This window comes from Ambystoma mexicanum, chromosome 3q, assembly GCF_040938575.1.
Source record: "Ambystoma mexicanum isolate Mex_15411 chromosome 3q, UKY_AmexF1_1, whole genome shotgun sequence".
Classification (NCBI taxonomy): Eukaryota; Metazoa; Chordata; class Amphibia; order Caudata; family Ambystomatidae; genus Ambystoma; species Ambystoma mexicanum.
Window position 1 is genome coordinate 271,239,722 of NC_090926.1, and position 22,011 is coordinate 271,261,732.

Sequence of the window (22,011 nt, forward strand, 5' to 3'; positions counted from 1 at the left end):
GTCGCACCTGCGTGGCCGAGGCAGATATGGTTCCCGGACCTTCTGGTCTTGTCCCCGTCAATCAAGCTGCCAGTGGACGCGGATCTTCTCTCCAGGGAAGGAGGCGCCATCCTCTCATCACGACCCGAAGTCGCTGAACTTGCAGGTCTGGCTCCTGCAGCGTTAGAGTTTGGAGGTTACGACATACCGGCCGACTGCAGAGAGGTTCTTGCAAAGGACAAGGCGTCCTCAACTCTTAAATGGTACGGACACAAATGGAAGAGGTTCTCTGTCTGGTGCCACACACAGAAGATTAACCCTCTACGGATTACGGCTCCTCAAGTACTGCCGTACCTGACGCTGGCCAAGGCTGGACTGGCGCACGCTTCCATCAAGATTCATCTTGCTGCGATATCCCGGTACACCAGAACCACGGGACGGACGTCTTTGTGGTCTCATCGTCTGGTGAAGGAATTCATGAAGGGACTGTTCAGATCGTTCCCGCCGGTGAAGGCTCCGGCCCCGGCGTGGGAGCTCAATGTGGTGCTGACCAAGCTCATGGGACCTCCATTCGAGCCTCTGCACTCGGCTCCGTTGAAGTTCTTGTCGTGGAAAACAGCGTTTCTTGTGGCCATCACCTCCGCACGACGGGTGGGAGAGATCCAGGCCCTTTCCTGCAAGCCCCCGTACTTGACTTTTCACGACACCCCTCCTTCATGCCCAAGGTGCCGTCGGACTTCCTCCTCAACAAACCCTTGGTGTTGCCTGTTTTCTTCCCGTCGCCTTCGTCGCCGGCTGAAAGGACTTTGCACTCGCTGGATGTGGCTAGAGCGCTGAAGTTCTACGTGGACCGCACGAAGAGTTTTCGGAAGACGTCACAACTTTTTGTGAACTTTGGACCTGTCAATCAGGGGAAGGCTCTCTCAAAGGCTTCCATTTCCAGATGGCTCTACGGCTGTATCATGTACTGTCATCGGTTGGCAAACCGACCGCTGCCCGGCCGTCCGAGAGCCCATTCCACCAGAGCGATCGCAGCTACCACGGCGTTCCTATCTGGTGTACCCCTGCTGGACATCTGCAGGGCTGCTACGTGGAGGTCGACGCACACCTTCACGAAATTCTACTGCGTCGACCGGGAATCCAGGGAGGAGTCCAGGGTCGGCCAAGCAGTGCTGCGCAACCTGTTCGCCGAAGGTGAGCCTGGTGAGAAGGTAAGAGATGCTTAATGTTGAGTTGTTGTATTGCTTAATGTTGAGCCTGTTGCCACCTCCCGTGGTTGTGCATGTGTGTACTGCTATGTATTCTTTTATTCATGAGCATGTGAATCCATGCCAGACCCCATGCTGGAGAAGGAACAAGTTACTTACCTGTAACTGATGTTCTCCAGCATGGGTCTGGCATGGATTCACATGCGAACCCTCCCGCCTACCCCTCTGCGGCTCTTCACTTGGTCATACTGCCACTTCACGTGCTACTAAATCTGAAGATGGCTGCCAGAGGCGGGGCTTAGGGAGATGGCAGACATTGGCTGTGGTCAGTATGACACAGAGATCAGTGATTGGTTACTACGAAAGACAGATCAGAAACGAAACTGATACTGATTTTTCTTTACCGAGGATTCCCAGCCTGACGACGGGGAATATTCATGAGCATGTGAATCCATGCCAGACCCATGTTGGAGAACAACAGTTACAGGTAAGTAACTTGTTCCTTATACATTTCGGGCATAATTCTTGTGAACTGGTTTCATTCTACTGCATCACTATTTACCTTTGTAGTTGTCTACATTTTTGTATGCATTTCTACAAACCTAAAGGCGACTTTATGAATGTTTGAAAATTGAATATTAAGTGACATTACTAACTGCTTGATTCATTTTTCAAGTATGTGTTTTTGGGCCTATAATAGAGTATTTTTGTACTTGCCTGACTAAATTATTGTGTGCTTCACAGTGTGGACTCATTGTGGACCCTTGATCTCACCCACTTTCACAGAGATTAAGCCTTGGCCTTGCCCACTCTTCATGCTTAGCTTGATTGGGGTTGGCTAACCTCTGAGTTCCCCTATAACGAGGGTGGCCTTCTAACGTGTACACCAGGCCAGATTCTAGAAACCCATCTCAACACTTACCTGCTTTGTCTTGATTATCTGATGTTTCTCAAGGGAACCTTCCAGTGATTGTATATATTTGTATTCTGAAGTTGATAATACTACCTCGCTAGATTAATTATTCAGTGTGTTCATAAGGCCTAAAATAACTATTTTTATAACTGACTGTCTAAATTGACGTATTGTGTGCCTTACTGTCTAGACCTATTGAGGGCTCCTGAGTCCACTCTCACACTCCTGAGACTAAGCCTTGACCACTCTAAAAACTACCTTGATTGGGCTTTGGCTAACCTCTGAGTTTCCTGTTCACTATAGCTAGGATAGCCTTCTAAAATCTATCCACCAGGCCAGATTCTAGAAATCCGTCTTAACTATGAAAACTCAATTTTAGGGGCTAACACTTTTGGGAATCTGTCAAACATTGATTTGAAATGTGTTCACATGATTGATGAAAATATGTATTTTGTACCATGTGCTTTTTATGCCTTAAAATGTGCTTTAATAAGGATAGGTGCTGACTTCATTAAACCTTAGCTCTCATACTTGAGTGTAATGTAGTGCTGGAAATCAGGCTTCCCTACTTGTGACTATGATGCATTAAGTTATGTGTAAACTTTGTCATCGGGCTTCTTGCACGGCAGACTTTGATGAAGGTTTTCTACAATTCTGGGCTGGTGAGTCATTTCTGCTTAAATTATTATAGCTTTCCATGAGGTAACATGCTACTCAATTCTTTTATCTGCAGAACTCCTTTGCACTATGCGGCTGCTAATGGGAGCTATCAGTGTACAGTGACACTGGTCACTGCGGGAGCCAGTATTAATGAGACTGACAGTAGAGGTTGTGCCCCCTTACACTATTCTGCTGCGTCGGACACTTACCGTAGGTAAGAGATTTTTATTACTAGGTTGACATGGCCATTTCTGACTGAATATGTTGATGGGAGATTGAGTGGATAACCCTGTTTTTTTTGTGTTTTTTTTTTTGCTCCTTTTGCTCTTTGTTAGGCATGGTATTTTGCATTTTTTTGTATCAAAGTTTCAAGTATACCTTTGCTTGCTTGCCACCCTTTCTTTACACCGACTTGTTTGGTTTCCATATTTCCTTGCTCAGTTCAGTTTAGTCAGGTTTTCTTTTGTAATCTTTGTCCTCCATATCTGATTTCCTTTGGATTGTGAATGTGGGAAGGATTTTCCCCTTCCTGTGCTTATGGTGTGAGCAATACCCAAGCTCAACTCGGCAACCAGTTTTGCTACTTGTCCACCTGCCTCTCCTTGAGATTAACTTGGCAAAGTAGCCAAGGTCATACACTCAGGGGTTGAGACAGGTTGGTTGAAGGTACTGTGAACATTTCATGACTTTCAATGTGCACGCAATATACTAGATCAATATATGAATTTTGCTCTGCATGTGAAAGCGAATTGTTAGGGCCATTTTTTAAAAGTCCTCTTGTGAGGGCTTAGTGTTAAATGTTTCTCTTTTAGCCGCCCCCCCACATTCTATGGACCTCCAACCTTTTTGCTTTTGAACTTGTCCTGACTATTTACAGGGAAGTGAAATATTACGCTTCACTACCCTGGCCCTTTGTTCTATATGCTAGGGGGAAACTGATCAGGCCCCTTTGTCTTTTTACCTTTTACTATTTTGGTAACTTCTTAACACTGCACACAGCATCTTACAATGCAATGCAGTTCGGGTACTTTTGTATCACTCTCTAGTATTATACATTTGGCATTTCTAGTTATTTTTATATGTGCCTAAAGACAAGCTGGTGGCAGCAAACATATTTTGGCAATGTTTCTGTTATTTTTTTATTTTATTTTTTATTTTATTAAAAATATTTGTTTTTGGTGTACAACACCTTTGCAAATAACTTCATTAAAAGACATTTTTTTTGTTACATATATATAAAAACAACTTTTTGCAAACATCTGTATAGCATCTGCCCTCAAAAACATACTTTCATTTCAGAATGAGTCATTTCTATTCTTAAACATGATCACAGTAACAATCTTTTTCCATTTCATCTCTAATATGATTTGTCAAGCGGGCCGTAGCTATTATGGCCGTATTACTCGCTCCCCACATACAGTGCTTCCAAATACAGTTCCTTGCGAAACTCGTGTTAGCATTTGTAAATTCTTTTAACATAAGTACACGTGTATTTTCGAAATAAGAACAATATAAGAATGAATGTTTTAAGGATTCTGAGTTTCCTTTGCAGAATCTACAGGATTGATCACCTATCTCACATTGATCTTTATTCCAAAGCTTTGTTCTTAATTTTGTTTGAATTAAATCCATTCAAAATAACATGTAAGTTCTCCTAATCGTCTTGTCAGGACACATCAGTAAATAGTTCAGTCTGGGCTTTTGCCGGTGAATAAATTCTGCATATTCATCAAAGGATGAGTAAGATTGCACTTGTGTTATACATTCGACCCAATCATTCTCGAATATTTTTTTTTTCATTTTGTCTGTATTCACATCTAACTCATCTGCTCTAAAGTTAATTTTAAGTAGGAGTTTATCCATTCTCACCTTGAATTTCAATACAGATGCTGGATGTTCTTGAATTAGCATTTTTGCAAATTCAGTATAAATAGTTATGTGGGGGGTCCAACATTTTAAAATATATAGATAATAAACACCAATGATAGCGTGCTGCTAACGAAGATAGACCCAATTCATGTCTTAGAATAGCGTTTGGAAGACTGCAGCAAACCTAGGGCGTTCTTCCATAGGGTTCCTTGTATGGAATTGAGAAGGGGTCCCAGATCTTCTAGTTGTAATTGGACCCTGTATAATAGATTTGCTTCAATTTTCTTATTGTAGTATTCATAGAGGAATGAGGGAGAAGCTGCAGAATTTAGAATATATCATTTTCATTTGCCCTTTAAGGAGTCGCATTTTCCCCATCAATTGTTCCTTGGTTGTTTTTAAGGATGTGTTATTTGATACCCTAAAACCAAGGTAAAGCATTTCTGGGACTACCTTTATTTGTGTTGTCTCTATATTCCACGTGAAGTGGCGTATTTTCTTTCGATTTGAATAAATCATGATGTTGGATTTTTGGGGATTTACTTTGAGATTGTTATTATTGCAGTACAAAAGGAAGCTCTCTAGCTTTGCCTGTAATCCAGATTGCGCTTTGTCAAACAAAAGTATGTCGTCTGCATATGCTAGCCACGATAGTTTAAGGTTTTCTAATCGCACTGCAAACGATTCTTTTTCGCTCCACATCGGCCATATACAAGTTGAAAAGAATAGCTGCCATGTTGCAACCTTGCTTCACCCCAATCCAACTAGGGATAGCTTCTGTTAGGGTTCCTTCCTGAGTTATTCTTAACCTAAAATGTGTTCTATGGTGAAGCATGGATATTAGAGTTATTAAATGATCTGGAAAGTTAACACGACATTTTTTTCCATAAGATTTCTCTAATAACATAATCAAATGCAGCTTTAAGGTCAAGCGAAGCAACACAGATGGGGCTTTGTCAGGGGTTTTATGGGTTGCAATCAGATGTGCCAAAATGCTCGCATTTAGAGTTGTCCCCATTGCTTTCCGAAATCCAACTTGGGCAATGCTAAGGCAATCAGTGTTGCGAATCACCATCTCTATTTCTTGCAGAAACAATATGGAAAATACTTTGGCAGAGACATCGATTAAAGCTATGGGCTTAAAGTTCTTAGGGTTATCAATAGGTCCCTTTTTATGAATTGGTATAATGATTGAGGTATACCATGATAATGGAATTTTTTTAGTTCTATATATCGATTTAAAGTTTTGTAGTAGAACTTGTGCCCAGAATAACGGATCATTTTTTATCACACATGGAGGTAAGCCGTCGGGTCCTGCACATCTAGACATTTTTAGCTTACTTATCGCGTACATAATATCTTGCATAGCCCAAGGGCAGATGTCAGGAATGTTTTCGCTTTTTGGCACACTTACTAAATGTGAGAATTCAGAAGGAATTCTATATTTGAGTAGAAAAAAGGAAGTCCATGCTGCCCCATCGATTGCTGAATCAAATTCCAAGTGTGCTTTTTTTGTTGCTAACTCTAAGCTGTTTCCATATATCTCTGATGTTACGTTTACATAGCAATGTGACCATGTTTTGATTTTGTTTCAGTAGCATAGAAGCCTGAATTCGTGATACATCGTTTTTATACTACGTAATTATTTTCTTTTTAGCAATAGTGAAGCAACTCGATTCATGGAGCAGAAAGGACTTTCTTATTTTCCGTAGTTCTCTGTTTTTTTAAAGTTTCAACTCCAGAATATTGGGCTCTCCTTGGGCTCTTTCGTATTTGTTAGAGTCTGGGGCTGTTTGCATTCTGGCTATGGAATTTATATGAAATTATATAATTTTTAGATTCCATTGCATAATAGAATCCATTTCCCGTGGTAACTGATTTTTACTTATCTATAGATCTCAATTAACCAAGAACGTTATTTTCCTACAGGAACTTAAGTTCCAATTGATAGCCTAATTCTGTTGCTCTGAATCATGGATAGCGAGGGATCACATGTATATTTAGCAATATTGCATTTCAATAGGGAGGTAATCATTAAATTATCTCCTAGCTTGGGATCAATCGTGTTAGAGCGAGACATCCTAAAAGAGATACAATTTTGGAACCTTCCAAGTAGTCAATCTAAGAAGAATGTGGCCCTCTTTTCCATGTACATACCTCATGACTACCATCGGGTTCAATTGGATACAAATCATAGCTTTCGAAGTGTTGGACCCACATTTCACCTTTTTCATAGGTATTTCTAGAACCCAATTTCAATTTGTATTTAGTATTGAGTTCCAAGACCGATAAGAACGTAGCATTAAAGTCTCCTCCAATCAGAATTTCTGCTTGGGGAGATTTTTCATAAGCCTCCTGAAGTACTACATCAAATTTCTCGCATGCTTGTAGAATTGACATACAAGACGGATTCCAGTATAAAGTGATCAAGAAAACATTAAAGTTGTGAAGTGAATCAATTGTCACATCTGCCAAGAGTAACAAATCGGACTGGTAGGTATGGTTCACCTTAAAGGAAAGTACATTATTGATAAAGATGGCCAATCCCCCTGTCGGTCTGCCACCACCTTCCCCGTTTGCTTGGTGAACCAAGGAAGTAAAGCCGTCACAGTGCAATTCAAACGTGGACATGGTTTCTTGAACCAGAAATATATGAGGCAACATGTCAACGTGAGTATGTCACAACCATTTTCTAAGGTTGTTGAAACCACAGCAGTTCCACGTGATCATTTTTAGTTCTTTCAATTATGAAAGTGCTTGCAATGAACTTGTTAGTGATGCTCTTTTCTCAAGGGTTCCAGCCATGATAAGCCATTGAGTACTGTAGTGAGCGAGGCTAAATGTTCCATCCTTTGTTTCGAAGTATCTATGCTGGATGTGGCTTGATTTATGTTATTACCGACAGTTTCAATAGGGAGAGGTTGCAAGTCAAGAAAGTCCATTGCCTCTTCCACTACATTGAATGCATATAGTTCTAGGCCCAACATCATTAAATCAGTTTTATGTTCCCAAAGTAATTTTGCAATGATGGGTTAAAGCAAGATCGAGAGCATACGGTTATTATTTATATTCGATAACCGGATGCTTTCAATGTCATCGGAGACTAGATTTCTTAGTGGGGGGATTTTATAAAGAGATTTCATTAGGAAGGAGCGATTGATTCGTTCCTTCCCGTTGATCATTGGATCACCTTTCCAACCAATGGTAGTTCTCATAGACTCCGGAATGTTATTGAATACCACGAGGGTTGAATCAATGATGGTCAAGGGTTGAGAGTTGGGAACATTACCTACAACACCAGGCACAATATCGTTTAGCAGAGACTTACTTTCATGTGCCTGACAGTTCTTTGTTGTAATGTGTGCTTTGTGTGGGACTACTGATGTAAAGAGGCTGTTTGTATTTTCGCCTTGGATAGATGTAGATTGTACTTCCAAGTTATTAACATCCTTGCTCTGAGAAAGATTAGTTACGTTTGGAGAACTTTGGGTTTTATGCACTGCTTCAGATGTGTTAGGTGTATGTTGTTCAGTTGGACTACCGTGAATTTCAGCATATGTTTGTGCTAGGGTAGAGGCAGTCATAATTTGTCTATGTAAGATGGTGGATACTGCTTCCACAATCTCACTATTCATAATACCATGTTTAAGAGGTGGTTTTGTACTTCCTACATTGCATTCTGTTTTTTTTGTATTGCTTGTTTTTTAAATTTGTGTTTCTGTGAAGTATGCCTTCATTTTTGTTTGAGTAGCTTGTACAATCTTGAGTTCCTCGTGAGCCGTGGGTTCTTTTTCCTCCACAACACATTTCTCCTTTTCATTTTGTGGATGTATTTGTAGTACTATATTGCTTTCTCCGTTTAACTGACTTAAGTTCAGAGCATGATCATCTGACTTTGGTGTGGGCAGTTGTTTCTGTATTTTGCCTTTCTTGGCAGCCACCTGGAGTTGTTTTACTCCTTGCTGTGTTCCATTTACGTCTGCTCTTTTCTTGTGCCTTCTTTTTAATGCCCGTTGGTATTTTCTTTTTGCCTTTCTTGATATGTGATAGATCCCTTCTGCTGATACGCTTGTGTTCTCGACTTCCTCAGCTATTCATTCCAGTTCTGTCTCCTTCTCAATAATTTCTAAAATAGCCGAGGGGCTATCAGGAGATGAATTCTGTACGTCCTGCTCTGTTGTTGTTGGTCTCTCCATTTCAGGCATATTTCCAAGATGTAAATGTGGATTATTGTGGTACAGTAGTTGTTCAATCTGCAGCAGCCTGTCGTATTGTGATTTAGCGACGTCCATTAGATCTATCGGATCTTCGTTTGCATCCGTGGAAATGGTATTAGCCTGCATTCTTGCCATAAATGCAAAGGTTTTCGGGGATCCCAGGTGTAGCAAGAGATCATTACACGTCTGTGTTCCCGTGGAGTGATGCGTAGATGTTTTAGAGGGAAGGCCATCTTGTTTAAGTATTGCGGCCGTTCTTGTAGGACATTCTAAATGGAATTTGTGGCAGGCTTCTTGCGCAAGGATAAATCCTTCCATTTTACGTAATTTATCAGAATTTAATGAAGTATTATTTTGTATATCCTTCAACAGAGTGTGTGTCAATTCATGACCCTTGTCTAACAAGTTAAGGATTCTGGCTATTACCGGGAAGTCGTGCGTTTCTTTCTCAAATGCTTCTGATAGCTTTCTTTCTGCTTGCACCGGTGTCACCCCTAACGGACTGTTGCTAAATACAGGGATCGAAGCTTGTGAGGTACTTGGTGGATATCTCTCCGAAGAGGTTACTTGTTTCATTCCCAATATAGCAGTAGGGGGGAGCTAGTAGATTGATATGACATTTTGTCAATAAAATCCTCACCCTTTTGGAAAAAACTCTGTGAAAGATTACTATGTTCCTGAATATTTAATTTATGTAAGTGGACATGTTCACGAAATTGTCCAAAGGTGGATACTGGCGTTTAAGGGCCTAAAGAGAGGCGTACCCTTTTATCTAAATCAGTCACAATAACAGGTGCTAACATGGAGATGTCCACATCAGGAGTAAAACTGTTCTCTTGCGCCTCTTGGTCAAGTATATCATTGTTTTTATTTTTTGTTTTCTTTTTCAGCGAAAGGCTCATGCGTGATGTCTTTATTTACATCTTTCAGAGAGCATAATGCTGTCTTTACATGAATCTCAGCATGAAAGTTCTTTTTGTCGGTATTGTCTGCGAGTTGAATGGACGTTGAAAGAAAGGAGCATTTTTCTTTTGGAATGGAAGGCAGACTTTCATTTTGGTGTTTTTTTAAATTAATTTCGGTGCAAGTAGAGTTTGTACCGAAGGACTCTTAACATAGAGTCCTTAATTTCTTTCCCATTACGGAGTGTGATCTCCATCTTTAAGTTAAACTTCAATTGTTGTTAACTTGCTGTATTGTTAGTTGTGGTTCTGTCTAATTTTGTGGGGTTATAAATTTGCAGATGCCTTGCAATGCGAGTTTAAAATATGATCCCAACTAGGATACGCCCCAACCCAGCGACACGCAGCCCTCCTTTTTTCAGTTATTCAAACCAATATATACAAATAAATAGGACCGCCGTTTGTATCAGCGTAGCAGTGAATGCATTAACATCAGAAAGATCCCTCGTATACAAGCATACATTCATCATGATTCAAGTGCTTACTTGCTGGGCGATCGTCTTTCCCAAACAATCAATATCATTTGTCAACAATATATGATGAAGAAAACTGAAACAGAAACAAAAAAGTTGCAACATTAGTAAAGTGCCAAAGACCGCTCCCCGCACCACGCACTGCGAACAGCTAACAGTACTTGTCCGTACTTCGCAGTGCGCGGCGCGGGCGCGCCAGGGTGAGGGTATTTAACGTGAAGGGAAGGACGTCCGACGGCAGAAAAGGGCGGAGCCACCCTCCTCTTAGAGCACCTTAAACAATGGAAATAGAAAAAGGAGTTTAGTTTACTAACTTGTATAATTTTATTAACGAGTAAATCGCAGGTGCATATATTTGCATAGGGGGTGTGTTTGGGCTGAGTAGAAAGCACACAAATATACAGTCACCTCCTATTTCGTCCAAGAAGGGTCAGGCACGTTGAGTGTTCTCTTTAAAGACGTCCTCCAGGTTCAAATAGTATCACGGCACACAAGCTGATCCTGGCTCTGTGTGATTGCTGTGTGGGTTCACAATGCAGCGCTGGATTGATGATTCATGCAGATTTCTGTTATTTCTAGTGTGCACATTTGCGCTTACCGCATATGGCTACCAAACATGGCTAGTGCCCTAAAAAGGTCACACCATGAGGTTTTTGCTTGTTCTTTGCCCATACTGTAGTTTGGCCTTCTTCCTGCTTTGCCAGGTCAAGACTTCCAAAAAGGGTCCATCACTTTCTCGGGAAAGCTGCTGCTTTTGTGGGCTAGTGATACCTTTGTGTGTGCTAGGCCCAGGAGGGGGTGAGACAGTCTGGTCCAATTCCAAATCCTTGGTGCCTGAAAGTCTTGGTGTGGCATGAATGAAGCCCACAGTGGTCCCAGATTGGACCACTACTGGCTGATTGAATGGTGCATATCCTTACCATTTTTGGCTTGGACTTGCCTCCTGCCAGGATTTCAGATACGAGGATTCCTGCAGCCATTTCATCAGATCAGCGTTGGAGTATCCTGTGAAGAAGAGCAGCTGACTGAAGATCTGTGGACGACTCCTGAAGAGGCCCAGCATCCCTTCCTGTGTTTGGCCTGGTAAAGCCCTGCTGGGCACCTGATCTGCGAATTACCCTGAGTGGTGCTTCAACCCTTGGACTTGTGTTTTCTCGAGGATGCGTCTGTTCTGAGCCTTCGGAAATGTCATTGGACAACCTATTGGACTTGCTAGCTCGCCAATGGACACCCTCATTAGAACCGTTGCTGTTCTGCATGTTCCGCAATATCTTCGGTAGTTGCCCGCTTGTGACATAAGTTGCCTTCCTGCCGCGAATTTCAGCCTCTGAGCTTCCAGGGATCCTGCTCTGGAAGGTGGTCTTAATCCGCAACTGCAAGGACGCCTGCTGTTGCCTGTTTGCGGTACCCGTCGCCGGATATCGCCTTCCCCATCTAGTGAAGTGTCGTGAAGAGTTTTGCATTGGTGCCTCCTGCATGTCTTACTTGCCAAGGGTTGCACTCTGCTCCTGAAACAAACTGTAAGAATCCTGCACCCTCAGCTCCTGTACACCTCTCACTGGAACCAACAGTGGAAAAAAACCTTCCCCCAGTCGACCCATCTAGTCATCTGGGAAAATTGGAGTCAGGGTTTTTTTAATGGTAACTCATTTGTCTCCCCTGTTATCCTTAGAATACATCTTAGAATAATCCTTAGTTATTCCTTTCCATTGCTTTTTGATTGTCGCACATTTTATTCTCCTCATTAGAGGAGAATAAACTTCTGGGCCTCCATCAGTCAGGCTTCAGGCCACAACATGGGACGGAAACTGCTCTACTTAATCTCAAGTCTAACATCTCGGGTATCGTTATAAAAGGCTACCCTGCTTTCTTATGTTGTTGGACCTCTCTGTAGCATTTGACCTTATCGATCATGATTTCTTACGTGAAAGACTAATCAACATCACTTGCTAAGGAAAGGGCAGCCAATTGGATTACCTCCTTCCTAGGTCCTAGAACATCCAGAGTGGTGGCTCTGAAAGCTGAAGCTCCCCCTTTTTTATCTTCATGCGGTGTGCTATAGAGCTCCTCCTTGTCCGCCATCCTATTTAATATCGACATTAGATCACTTCTTGATCTCCTGGATGGACTGCGTGTCCATTATGCCAATTACGCTGATGATAACCAGGTCCTTTTTGAATTGTTGGGCATCATGCCATTGACTCTAAAACCGTGAATAACATCTACAAAGAAATTCAGAATTGGGTGGCCTATAATTCTTTCCCTGAATGATGGCAAGACCGAGCTCATCTTTGACTCATGCGCTCGCTTTGAGAAAATTGGTTTCAAATATTCCCACTTTTCGATCATGGGCAATCAAATCCCAGTTACCACAACAGTAAAAACTCTAGGTGTTACACTGGATTCTGAACTATCCATGAAAAACTGCCTTGCGAATGTCCGCTAGTCCTGTGGACACGTCACTAAACTTCTTCATCAAATCAGACCATATCTTACTACCAAAAATCCATCTCTCCTGGCTACTGTTTTAATGTTTTAAATTGTTTCGAGGGGATTGGGTCCTCCACGTATTCCATATCTTTTACAGTAATCACCACAGCTGTGCTGCTTCGGAAAATCTTCGGCGTTTGCGTCCTGCGTCGATGACGTTGATACGCCACCCGCGAGGACCTCCTCCGACGGCCGACGTCACTGGATGTTATAAGTAGGACGCACGACGCCCGTAGCCTCAGTTCCGTTTTTTCCGCGAACGTGTTCGCTTCGGGAATCTCGGCGTGCCTCGACTCTTTGGAGTTTGTTGTTTCTCGGCTCTTCGAACCCGTTTGGTGTTTGTGAAGTATTTCTTCGTGAAGATGTCTACCTCGTCTTCCACACCGCGTCCGGGCTTTAAGAAGTGCGGGGACTGTGGGTCCAAGATGTCGGTCCCGTACTCGTACAACGCCTGCCTCTGGTACCTCAGGGAGGCCCATGACACGGATGACTGTGTCGACTGCCAGTCGCTCATGTCGAAAGCCTTGCAGGAGCGCAAGAAGAAGTTATCGGTAGGTAGTGTGTCCAAGCCCCGGAAGTCGAGGTCTGCAGGGCTTTCGACAGACGACTCGAGGGGCGACTCTCCGCGTCGTCGTCGAAAAGTCTAGTGGGTCTCGGTCCCGGAGTCGGTCTCGCCACTCCTATGCCTCTTTGAGGCACTCCCGGAAGCGCCGTCATCGGTCGCCTTCCCCGTCCTCATCCGAGGACTCCGCCCGTCGGCGGGTCGCTTACCCCACCAAGCATGCGACACCAGAGGAATGGGCTTCCTTCGGGAAGAAAATGTTGGTGATTCTTGAATCGCAGGGAACTGGTCCGTCCACGCCTCCGAGTGGGGTCGGTCATGATCAGCCGAGAGACACCGCTCACACGCCTTCAGGCTCGAGTGGTCATCACGTTTCGCGGGAAAGGTTCCGCTCGGACAAGGGGAATCGTTCTCGGCATGCCCGGTCCAGGTCCTCGACGCGCTTGAGATCGTGTGAACCTGTGGTGTCCTCACGGAAGACTTCGACGCTGATGGCGCCGAGTTCGTCGACGGACTCTTTCGAGGTCTTGCCTTCGAATAAGTCGTCGACGCCACTGGCGTCCCGGCCGTCGAGGGACACGTTCTGGGCCCCGGCCTTGAGGACTGCCAGTGCCGTCGACGCCGATTCACTCGACGCCCTAAATGCCTTTCGAGGCTGTGTCGACGGGGGTACCCCGTGGCTCGGGGGAACCACCTAGAAAGGCTCTGGCCAAGGTCAAACATGGCTTTTGTTCAAGTTCTGTGCCTTCTTACCGCCATCTGGAGTTTATTTCAGAGGTGGATGAGGGCTCTGATGATGGCATGGTGCCTGACACGGTGCCAGACGAGATTCTCTCGGGCCATAGCCAGTTTGAGGACTTGAGGCAGTCCCTGCATGATGCTAGTGGGCTGGACACCTCTCCGGAGGTGGAGTTTTGTAGGACTGACCCTGGCTCTCATGCCGATTCTTCGTACCGGCGCCTTGTGTCAAGGATCACCGAGTACTTAGGATGGTCTGCTCCCCCGGGGGAGTTTCTTCAGGATATCCTCGACATTGGTCCACCAACTGACCCGGTACTGCCGTTTCAATTGGCTCTACAGAGGAGGGTGGCGGCGGCTTGGACTGCTCCGGAGAGTCTTTGCCGCGAAAATACCGCCCAGCCAGTAGTGACCCCTGCTACTTGTCCACGCACCCTACTCCGGAGAGTTTGGTGGTGCAGGCGGCTACGACCCCGACAAAACAGGCGTCGTACCCTACCATCCCTCCTGATAGGGACGACAAGTGTTTTGACGGCTGGGCGAAGAAAGTGTTTTCTGCAGGGGGTATGGCGCTTCAGTCGGCCAACTCCATATGTGCCTTGTCACATTTCACGCACACTCTGTGGAACTGTGTTTCCTTGGTGGCTGAACATATTCCCGAAGAGGACGAACGGGATGGTTTCCTTGCCATGGTTCAGGATAGCAAGGATGCCATGTGTGAGGCCGTTCAGTCGGGTTTAGACATGGCAGATTGCGTCAGCCGGTCCATGGCGGCGTGCAGCGTGATACGCAGGTTTGTGTGGTTGCGGAAGTCGTTTGCTCCTGATGTACAGGGCCGGCTCCTCAACATGCCCTTTGACGGGGAACGTCTTTTTGGCAGCAAGGCTGCCGAGAGTCTTGAGAGGTTGCAGACCTCAAAAGCTGCAGCACAGTCATTGGGCGCTGCAGTTAGACAACCTCAGCCTTTTCGTCCTAGGGGACAGCAATGGAGGGGAGGTTCCTTTTCGTTATTACTCATCCTTTGGTAAAGCGAGAGAAGCTGCCAGTCAAAGGGGCCACCGTAGGAGTGCCAGAGGTGGAAAACAAGGTACTCGAGGTGCCAAGGCCGCTCGGGCTGTTGCCTCTTTGCCCTCAGGCAACGCCGCAGCCGCTCCAGCTCAGTCATGAGGCCATGTCCCATGGTTCGCCGGTTGGGGGAAGGCTGGCCCAGCATCTTGTAGAGTGGCGCACCATTTCTTCAGATGTGTGGGTTCTGGAGATCATAACACACGGCTACTGTCTTCCTTTCCGGCAGAGGCCTCGAGACAATCCACCGGGGAATCTCTCTTTGAAGAGTCCGGATCCTCTCCTTGTGCAGGAAATTCAATCCCTGCTGGAGAAAGGTGCCATAGAACTGGTGCCTGTATTGGAGAGGAACAAGGGATGGTATTCCCCTTATTTTTTCTTTTCCAAGAAAGATGGGGGATTGAGACCCATCATGGACTTGCGCGGTTTGAACAAACTCCTCAGGAAGGACAAGTTCAAGATGTTTACTCGCAAGTCCTCCAGGCCCTTGAACTTCAGGACTGGTTGGTGTCTCTCGACCTCAAGGACGCTTATTTTCATGTGCCGATCCGTCCAAAGCACAAGAAGTACCTGAGGTTCGCGGTTGGCGACTCGCACTTGCAGTTTCGGGTCGTGCCGTTCGGATTGACCTCCGCCCCGAGGGTCTTCACCAAGCTCATGGTAGTGGTGGCAGCGCACCTCAGGAAAAGGGGATTCACGTCTACCCCTACCCGGACGATTGGTTGATCATTGTGCGCTCTCCCGAGCAAGTCTTGGATCATCTGTCAGTCACCTGCCACTCCCTCCACAAGCTGGGCTTCTCCCTCAACTTAAAGAAGTCCCATTTGACACCAACTCAGAGGCTCCAGTACATCGGAGCAGTGCTCGACACGTCCCTGGGGCAGTGTTTTCCTCCCCTAGTGAGGGCTCATCACATTCAGCAGATGGTGCACAAGTTTCAACTTGCGAAGACTCTCCCAGCGTTAGAGTTCTTGAGACTTCTCGGCCTCATGGCATACTGCATTCTTCTGGTGCCAGAGGCCAGGATGTGGATGATATCTTTGCAATGGGCACTCAAGCTCCAGTGGTCTCAGTCCTCCGGCAGGATGTCAGACCCTGTTCAGGTGCCGTCTTCGGTCGCCCAGGGCCTTCTGTGGTGGGCCGACGACGGCAATCTGATGACGGGGGCTCCATTTTGACTGCCCTGGCCGGAGGTGACGATCGTGACGGACGCATCCCTCACGGGATGGGGAGCTCATGCCAACGAGTTGACAGTCAGCGGTCGTTGGTCTCCGTCGGAGTCCAGACTCCATATCAATCTGTTGGAGCTGAGGGCTGTCAGGCTAGCCCAGAAGGCTTTTCTGACGACTGTGCGAGGAAAGAATGTCCTGATCCTGAAGGACAACATGGTGGCCATGCACTACCTCAACAAAAAGGGGGGGCAGGGTCACTTCCTCTGTGCAGGGAGGCGATGCAGCTCGAGTTCTGGGCAATCCAGCAGGAAGTTTAGATCTCGGCAGTTCATCTGGCAGGAGACGAAAACGAGACGGCGGATGCTCTGAGCAGGTAGAGTGCGATCTCTCACGAGTGGGAGTTGGCTCAGGAGATTCTCCTGGAGATCTTCGCCCTTTGGGGGACCCCTCAAGTGGATCTCTTCGCCTCCAGTGTCAACCGGAAGTGCGAGAGGTTCTGCTCGTGGAAATGTCCTCCAAACGGAGCCTTAGGAGACGCGTTCGTGGTGGAGTGGTCATTCCCACTGCTGTATGCGTTTCCTCTAGTCCCCGTCGTCCCGCAAGTACTGCGGAGGTTACGGAGGTTCGGTTCCCGGATGATCCTCATTGCTCCGGAGGCCTTGGTACCCGGACCTTCTCGACTTGTCCTTCTGCCCTCCACGTCGTCTTCCCTACCGAGACGATCTGCTCTCACGGGAGGGGGGTCAGGTTCTCCATCCAGATGTCAGGTCCCTCAACCTTTACGCTTGGTTTCTGAAAAGTTGAGGTATAAGGATTGGGACCTCCCTGAAGACGTGATGGAGGTGTTGCTTTCGGCCAGAAGGCCCGCAACAAAGTCCCTGTACCGTTGCCGTTGGAGAAAGTTCTGCGACTGGTGCAGGGTTAAGAATGTGGATCCTTTTGCATGTGAAATTCCCATGGCTCTGTCTTTTTTGCTTTCTTTGGCCCACAGGGGCCTTCAAGTGAGTACCATTAAAAGTTACCTGGCGGTGCTGTCCATATTTAAGCGCTCGTCTGAAGAGTGTTCCTATTTTAAAATTCCTTTAATTTCTCAGTTTCTGAAAGGGCTCACTAATGTGTTTGCTCCTTCACCTTTCCAGGTGCCCGGTTGGGATTTGAACTTTGTTCTCAAGTTTCTGATGGGTGCTCCGTTTGAGCCTTTGCATTCATGCCCTTTGAGACTATTAACTCTTAATACTGTATTTTTGGTTGCGGTCAATTGTGTTCAAAGAATGAGTGAGTTACAGGCACTTTCAGTTAAGCCACCCTTCATTGTACTTCATAAGGACAGGGTTGCCCTTAGAGTTCGTCCTCCTTTTCTTCCGAAGGTGGTGTCGGAATTTCAGTTAGGCCAGAAGGTGGTTCTTCCGGCGTTTTATCCTCCTCCACATCCTGGTAAGGAAGAGGAGAGGCTCCATAGGCTTGATCCTAGGAGAGCGTTAAGCTTTTATATTTCAAGCATGTCCCGGGTCAGAGTGGACAATCAGCGCTTCATTGGTTACGCTGGAAAGCGTTTGGGACAGGCTGTGACGAAACAGACTGTCTTGCTGTATTATTTTGGCTGAGTGTTACCGCTTGGCGGGTAAGGACCCACCGGTCGTCTTACGGGCCCATTCTACCAGGGGTATGGCTGCCTCTACTGCCCTGCAGACGGGTGTTCCTATTCGAAACATCTGTGATGCAGCCACCTGGGCTTCAGTACATAGTTTTGTACGTCACTATTCCCTCGATTCCATCCGGGGGCAGGGTCTGGCCTTTGGCAAGGCGGTCCTTTACTCCGCAATTTGATCGGGCATGCTAAATTTCTGTTTACTAAATTCTTTTCCCACCTCCTTGCATTGGTACTGCTTTGGGAGTCTGTCATAGATATGGAATACGTCGAAGGACCCAATCCCCTCGAAGAACAAGTTACTCTCTTACCTGGTAACGTTCTTTCGATGGGCGGCGCGCTGGCGTATCGACGCAGATGCCGAAGATTTTCCGAAGCAGTACAGCTGTGGTGATTACTGTCATAGATATGGAATACGTCATCGGACCATCCCATCGAAAGAACGTTACCAGGTAAGAGAGTAACTTATTCTTCCCTTTCCTACAAGGTAGGACATTTAGGAACTCCACCATAGCCCCCTTTTACAACACGCCAACATTCACACAGACAGTCCGCTATGAGAGGAAACAAACATAATACCTGAGCAGTGTACCTGACGTGTCCCAATAAAATGGTCAGGCGAGGTCAAGCAATTACTGACCATCGCACACACCTAACTTCCATTAAGCTTTCCCACATGGAGGGAAGTTCCCTTGACCTTTTCGACAAGGAGCCACTACTTTCCAGAAATCTCAAATGGAAAGTGTAAGACCAGGAAACCAGGATGAAGAATCCTGCATTGTGTGTCAGAGATACCCAGGGCCCTCCCGCGTTAATAATCAATGCGGGGAGAAGGGCTAGCTGCCGTGGTACTGTCCTTGGCTCCAAGAACAAGCAGCGTCAGTGAAACCGGGTTAACACAGCCGATGAGTTGGAGAGATGATAATTGACCAGTCTGTGTTGAAGCCAAGGTTGTAAGCAGCAACATTGTATGGCAAGCGCTGGAACGAACATTTTTAAAAAGCATGTGATAAGAATAAGAAAGCAAGTAAAGTTGAACTGCTGATAGTGGTTAAACTTTAAAAGCAAGAAACAATACCTTTTGAGATAGTGGTCCGGCATGATGTGGGTGCTCAATCGAAGGTCTCTTTAAGGATCCAGCTGATAAGTGGCAAAAGCGAAAGTGAGGAAAAAGTTATATCAAGAAGAGAACGATTAATTGTGAATCGAAGTGGTCCTGCGACCGGTCGAGCAAAATCGTGCGCTCAGTCGAAAGTCTTCAATTTTGATGAAGTAGAGAAAGTTTGGAAAAATAGATAAATTTGGTCCGAGCCCAGTGGATGGAGACCAATTGAAGGTTTTGTGTTAACGTGGGTCTGAGCCTGGTGGAGTGGGTCCCGAGGTGAACAGTAAATTACCAGAGAAGTTGTATATGTGAAATGCTAAGAAGGAAAGCAACTTTAATATTTGTCGTGTTGCATCAGGCCCTCTGAAAGAAGAGACTTTGAATGTCAGACACTTTGGCACAGAAGGCCCTGATTTTAAGGCTTTGAACTGGGACCCCTTCTCCCTATGCCCCCTCGCCTTTCCCCAAACCCCCTCCTCCAAATGAGTTTGGAGCAGCTTTCTGGCCCTCCTACGCGCCACTGACTGTTCTATTATGCAGCCCTACATTTCCGCCTTCCCGGCAACCTAGACCACATCAAACCCCATGTCCCCAGTGTCGTCCGATCGATTTAGATACATGGGACCGCACCAAAGGGTCTTCCAGCAGGAAATTGTTTAGGTGCCACAAGGGTATCTGAGTAGCGTAGGGCCAGTGAGAGTGTTTAGGGATTATGGTCTGGTACTGTTGTTGGGAGAATCTCAATGCCAATTATCTGCGGGGTTAGGGTGTTGGTGAGTAGGAACATATGCAGCCTCGAAAACCCTTTATAGACTGCTGGAAAAAAAAGGCGTAATTGCGCTCTTCCTGGTGGAAGAAGCGCCGGACCTCAATTAGCGAGTGCTCATGGAGCACTTGTGTGAGGGCCAAGAAGTGTTTCCTATCGTAAGCTGTCGGGGGGGGGGGGGGGGCAGAGATTTGTCTACCAGTGGATTAATCACAGCGTTGAAGTCACCACCTAGGAGATTTTCGCCTTTGGCGAATTTCCTTATCGTCTTGGAAAGAGGCAAACAATAAGTCTTGCTGATCATTTGGGCCATAAATCGAAGCCAAGGGGTCACCTTACGGTCATATAGTAGCACTAGTACCATGACATACCTCGCTTCCCCATCTCGCAAGACCTTCAGGGGGGTACCCTTGCAGATCAGGATGGTGACTCCACCCCTCTTCGAGCCACTAGAGGCGCAAAAGGTGGTGGGATAAAATGTATTATTACGGCAAAATTCATCTGAGGGCAAGAGGTGGGTCTAGTGAGAAACCTGAAGGTGTCTCACTTGCTAGTCCCTGGGGATCTGTCATCCAGGTCGCCAGGACACGGCCATTGCTATTGGATCCAGTTCCTGGGGGTGGACCAGTGCGGGAGGATAGCACCTTAATAGGGGTGGGTGGGGTCTTTGGGGAATGGAAGTGGGACACCGAAAGGTGATATCAGTACCCCCTTCCTCATGACACCTTTTCCCCATCCTACCCCAAAGGATATTTAAAAACTCCACCTCCTTTCCTACATGAACACTTTCTCACACCATGAATGACAACAGACTAACATCAGAGCAGTTTACCGACATGTCCCAACACCAGGGTCAGGCAGAGTTGGGCAATTGCCGATAACTACACACTCCTGACGGTCCTTTCCCTTCCCCCAGAGAGATACAAGGCGGAGCACGAGAGCACACAAGCACACTTAAGGCCGAGCGTATGGTAAGGCATCTACTCTGGGACGGCAGTTCAAACTGAGGAGAAAGGAGGTGGAAATTGAAAGGACGACAAGGGGGGACTCGCCCTTTTCAACCCAGACCCGTGTTAGGCAAAGTTTGTATGCAGTACCCTTTGGGACCACTACACACAACTTGGACTACAGGTGTAAGTAAAACCAACCTTTGGTATAAGTCCGTACTACACAGTTTTTGGTAGCGGAGCTGAGCAGCCAGGCTTATCTCAAGAGGGGAATTTGAGCTGTAAGGATGTTACACAGAGGTCTACAATCACAAGTATTCAAATAGACTCTTCTTCTCAAGGTTTCTTGGTAAAACACTTAATTTATTTCGCAGTCAGTTATAAAACATTCACTAGAAGGAGGAAATCTATATCACACAAAAATATACGTTTAGTACTTGACACTATCAGTTTCTGAGGCATTTAAACTACTTTGAATGAGGAGCAAAATGGCATTCAGAGTATTGTAAGTAGGAGCTAAAAAGGCATAGGTTAATAAAAAGAATAGTAAAGTTACTCTTCGACAGTGCAAATAGTTTGAGTTCACCAGAGGAGTCAATTCAATGCAATAGGTTAGGCCAAAGTCAATGGGCTAAAGTTTTGTAAAGGATAGGCAGTTCTGGTAGTTGAACGGAAATGTCTTTGCCACGGTTCTCAGAAGTAGTTTGTAAAAGAAAGATTCATATGTTGGGTCACCAGCTGACTAGGCCTGCAAGTTGCCAAAGTTTCAAGCACTTTCGCAGTGAGAGGTAAATTCTCTTGTCGGGTTTTCACAGTACATTACAGTGAAGAAAAAGATGCAGGTGAAGACGTCTGTCCCTGGCAGTTCCTGCAGATCTTTCTGTTCCTGAGCCTTAGTCGTGGGGACAAGAGGGAGGATGTCGGGGGACTCCTGCACTGGGACTGGTCAAAAAGCTGGCAAAGACAAATCTTCAATTCCAGTAGCTGTAGACAAGCACACAAACTGGTGTCCCTCTCCCTGGTTATACGGTTTCCTGCAGCACTCTGAGGAAAATGCAACCAGCTCCGAGATTGGTATCTAGGTGGCTTACGGATCGAGTTGATTGGTCCCACCAACTCAAAGGGAGAAGTCGTCCTTGAAGGGCTTCTCTGTTGAGGTGAACTTGGCGTTTTGGACCTGCAACGGGGCTCCACCAGGCAAACCAACGATCCAGTAGTTGCAGCAGCTGTCCTATTC

At 45.9% G+C, this 22,011-nt stretch overlaps 1 protein-coding gene across 3 annotated transcripts in view; it reads left to right on the forward strand.

The window, feature by feature from the left end:
- ANKRD52 (ankyrin repeat domain 52) overlaps positions 1 to 22,011 on the forward strand; it is a 1,656,133-nt gene that overhangs the window by 731,229 nt on the left and 902,893 nt on the right. For all 3 annotated transcript variants that reach the window (XM_069653745.1, XM_069653746.1, XM_069653747.1), the window contains one exon: positions 2,834 to 2,974. In XM_069653745.1, the coding sequence (XP_069509846.1) occupies positions 2,834 to 2,974 (141 nt within the window). The remainder of the gene's footprint in view (positions 1 to 2,833; positions 2,975 to 22,011) is intronic.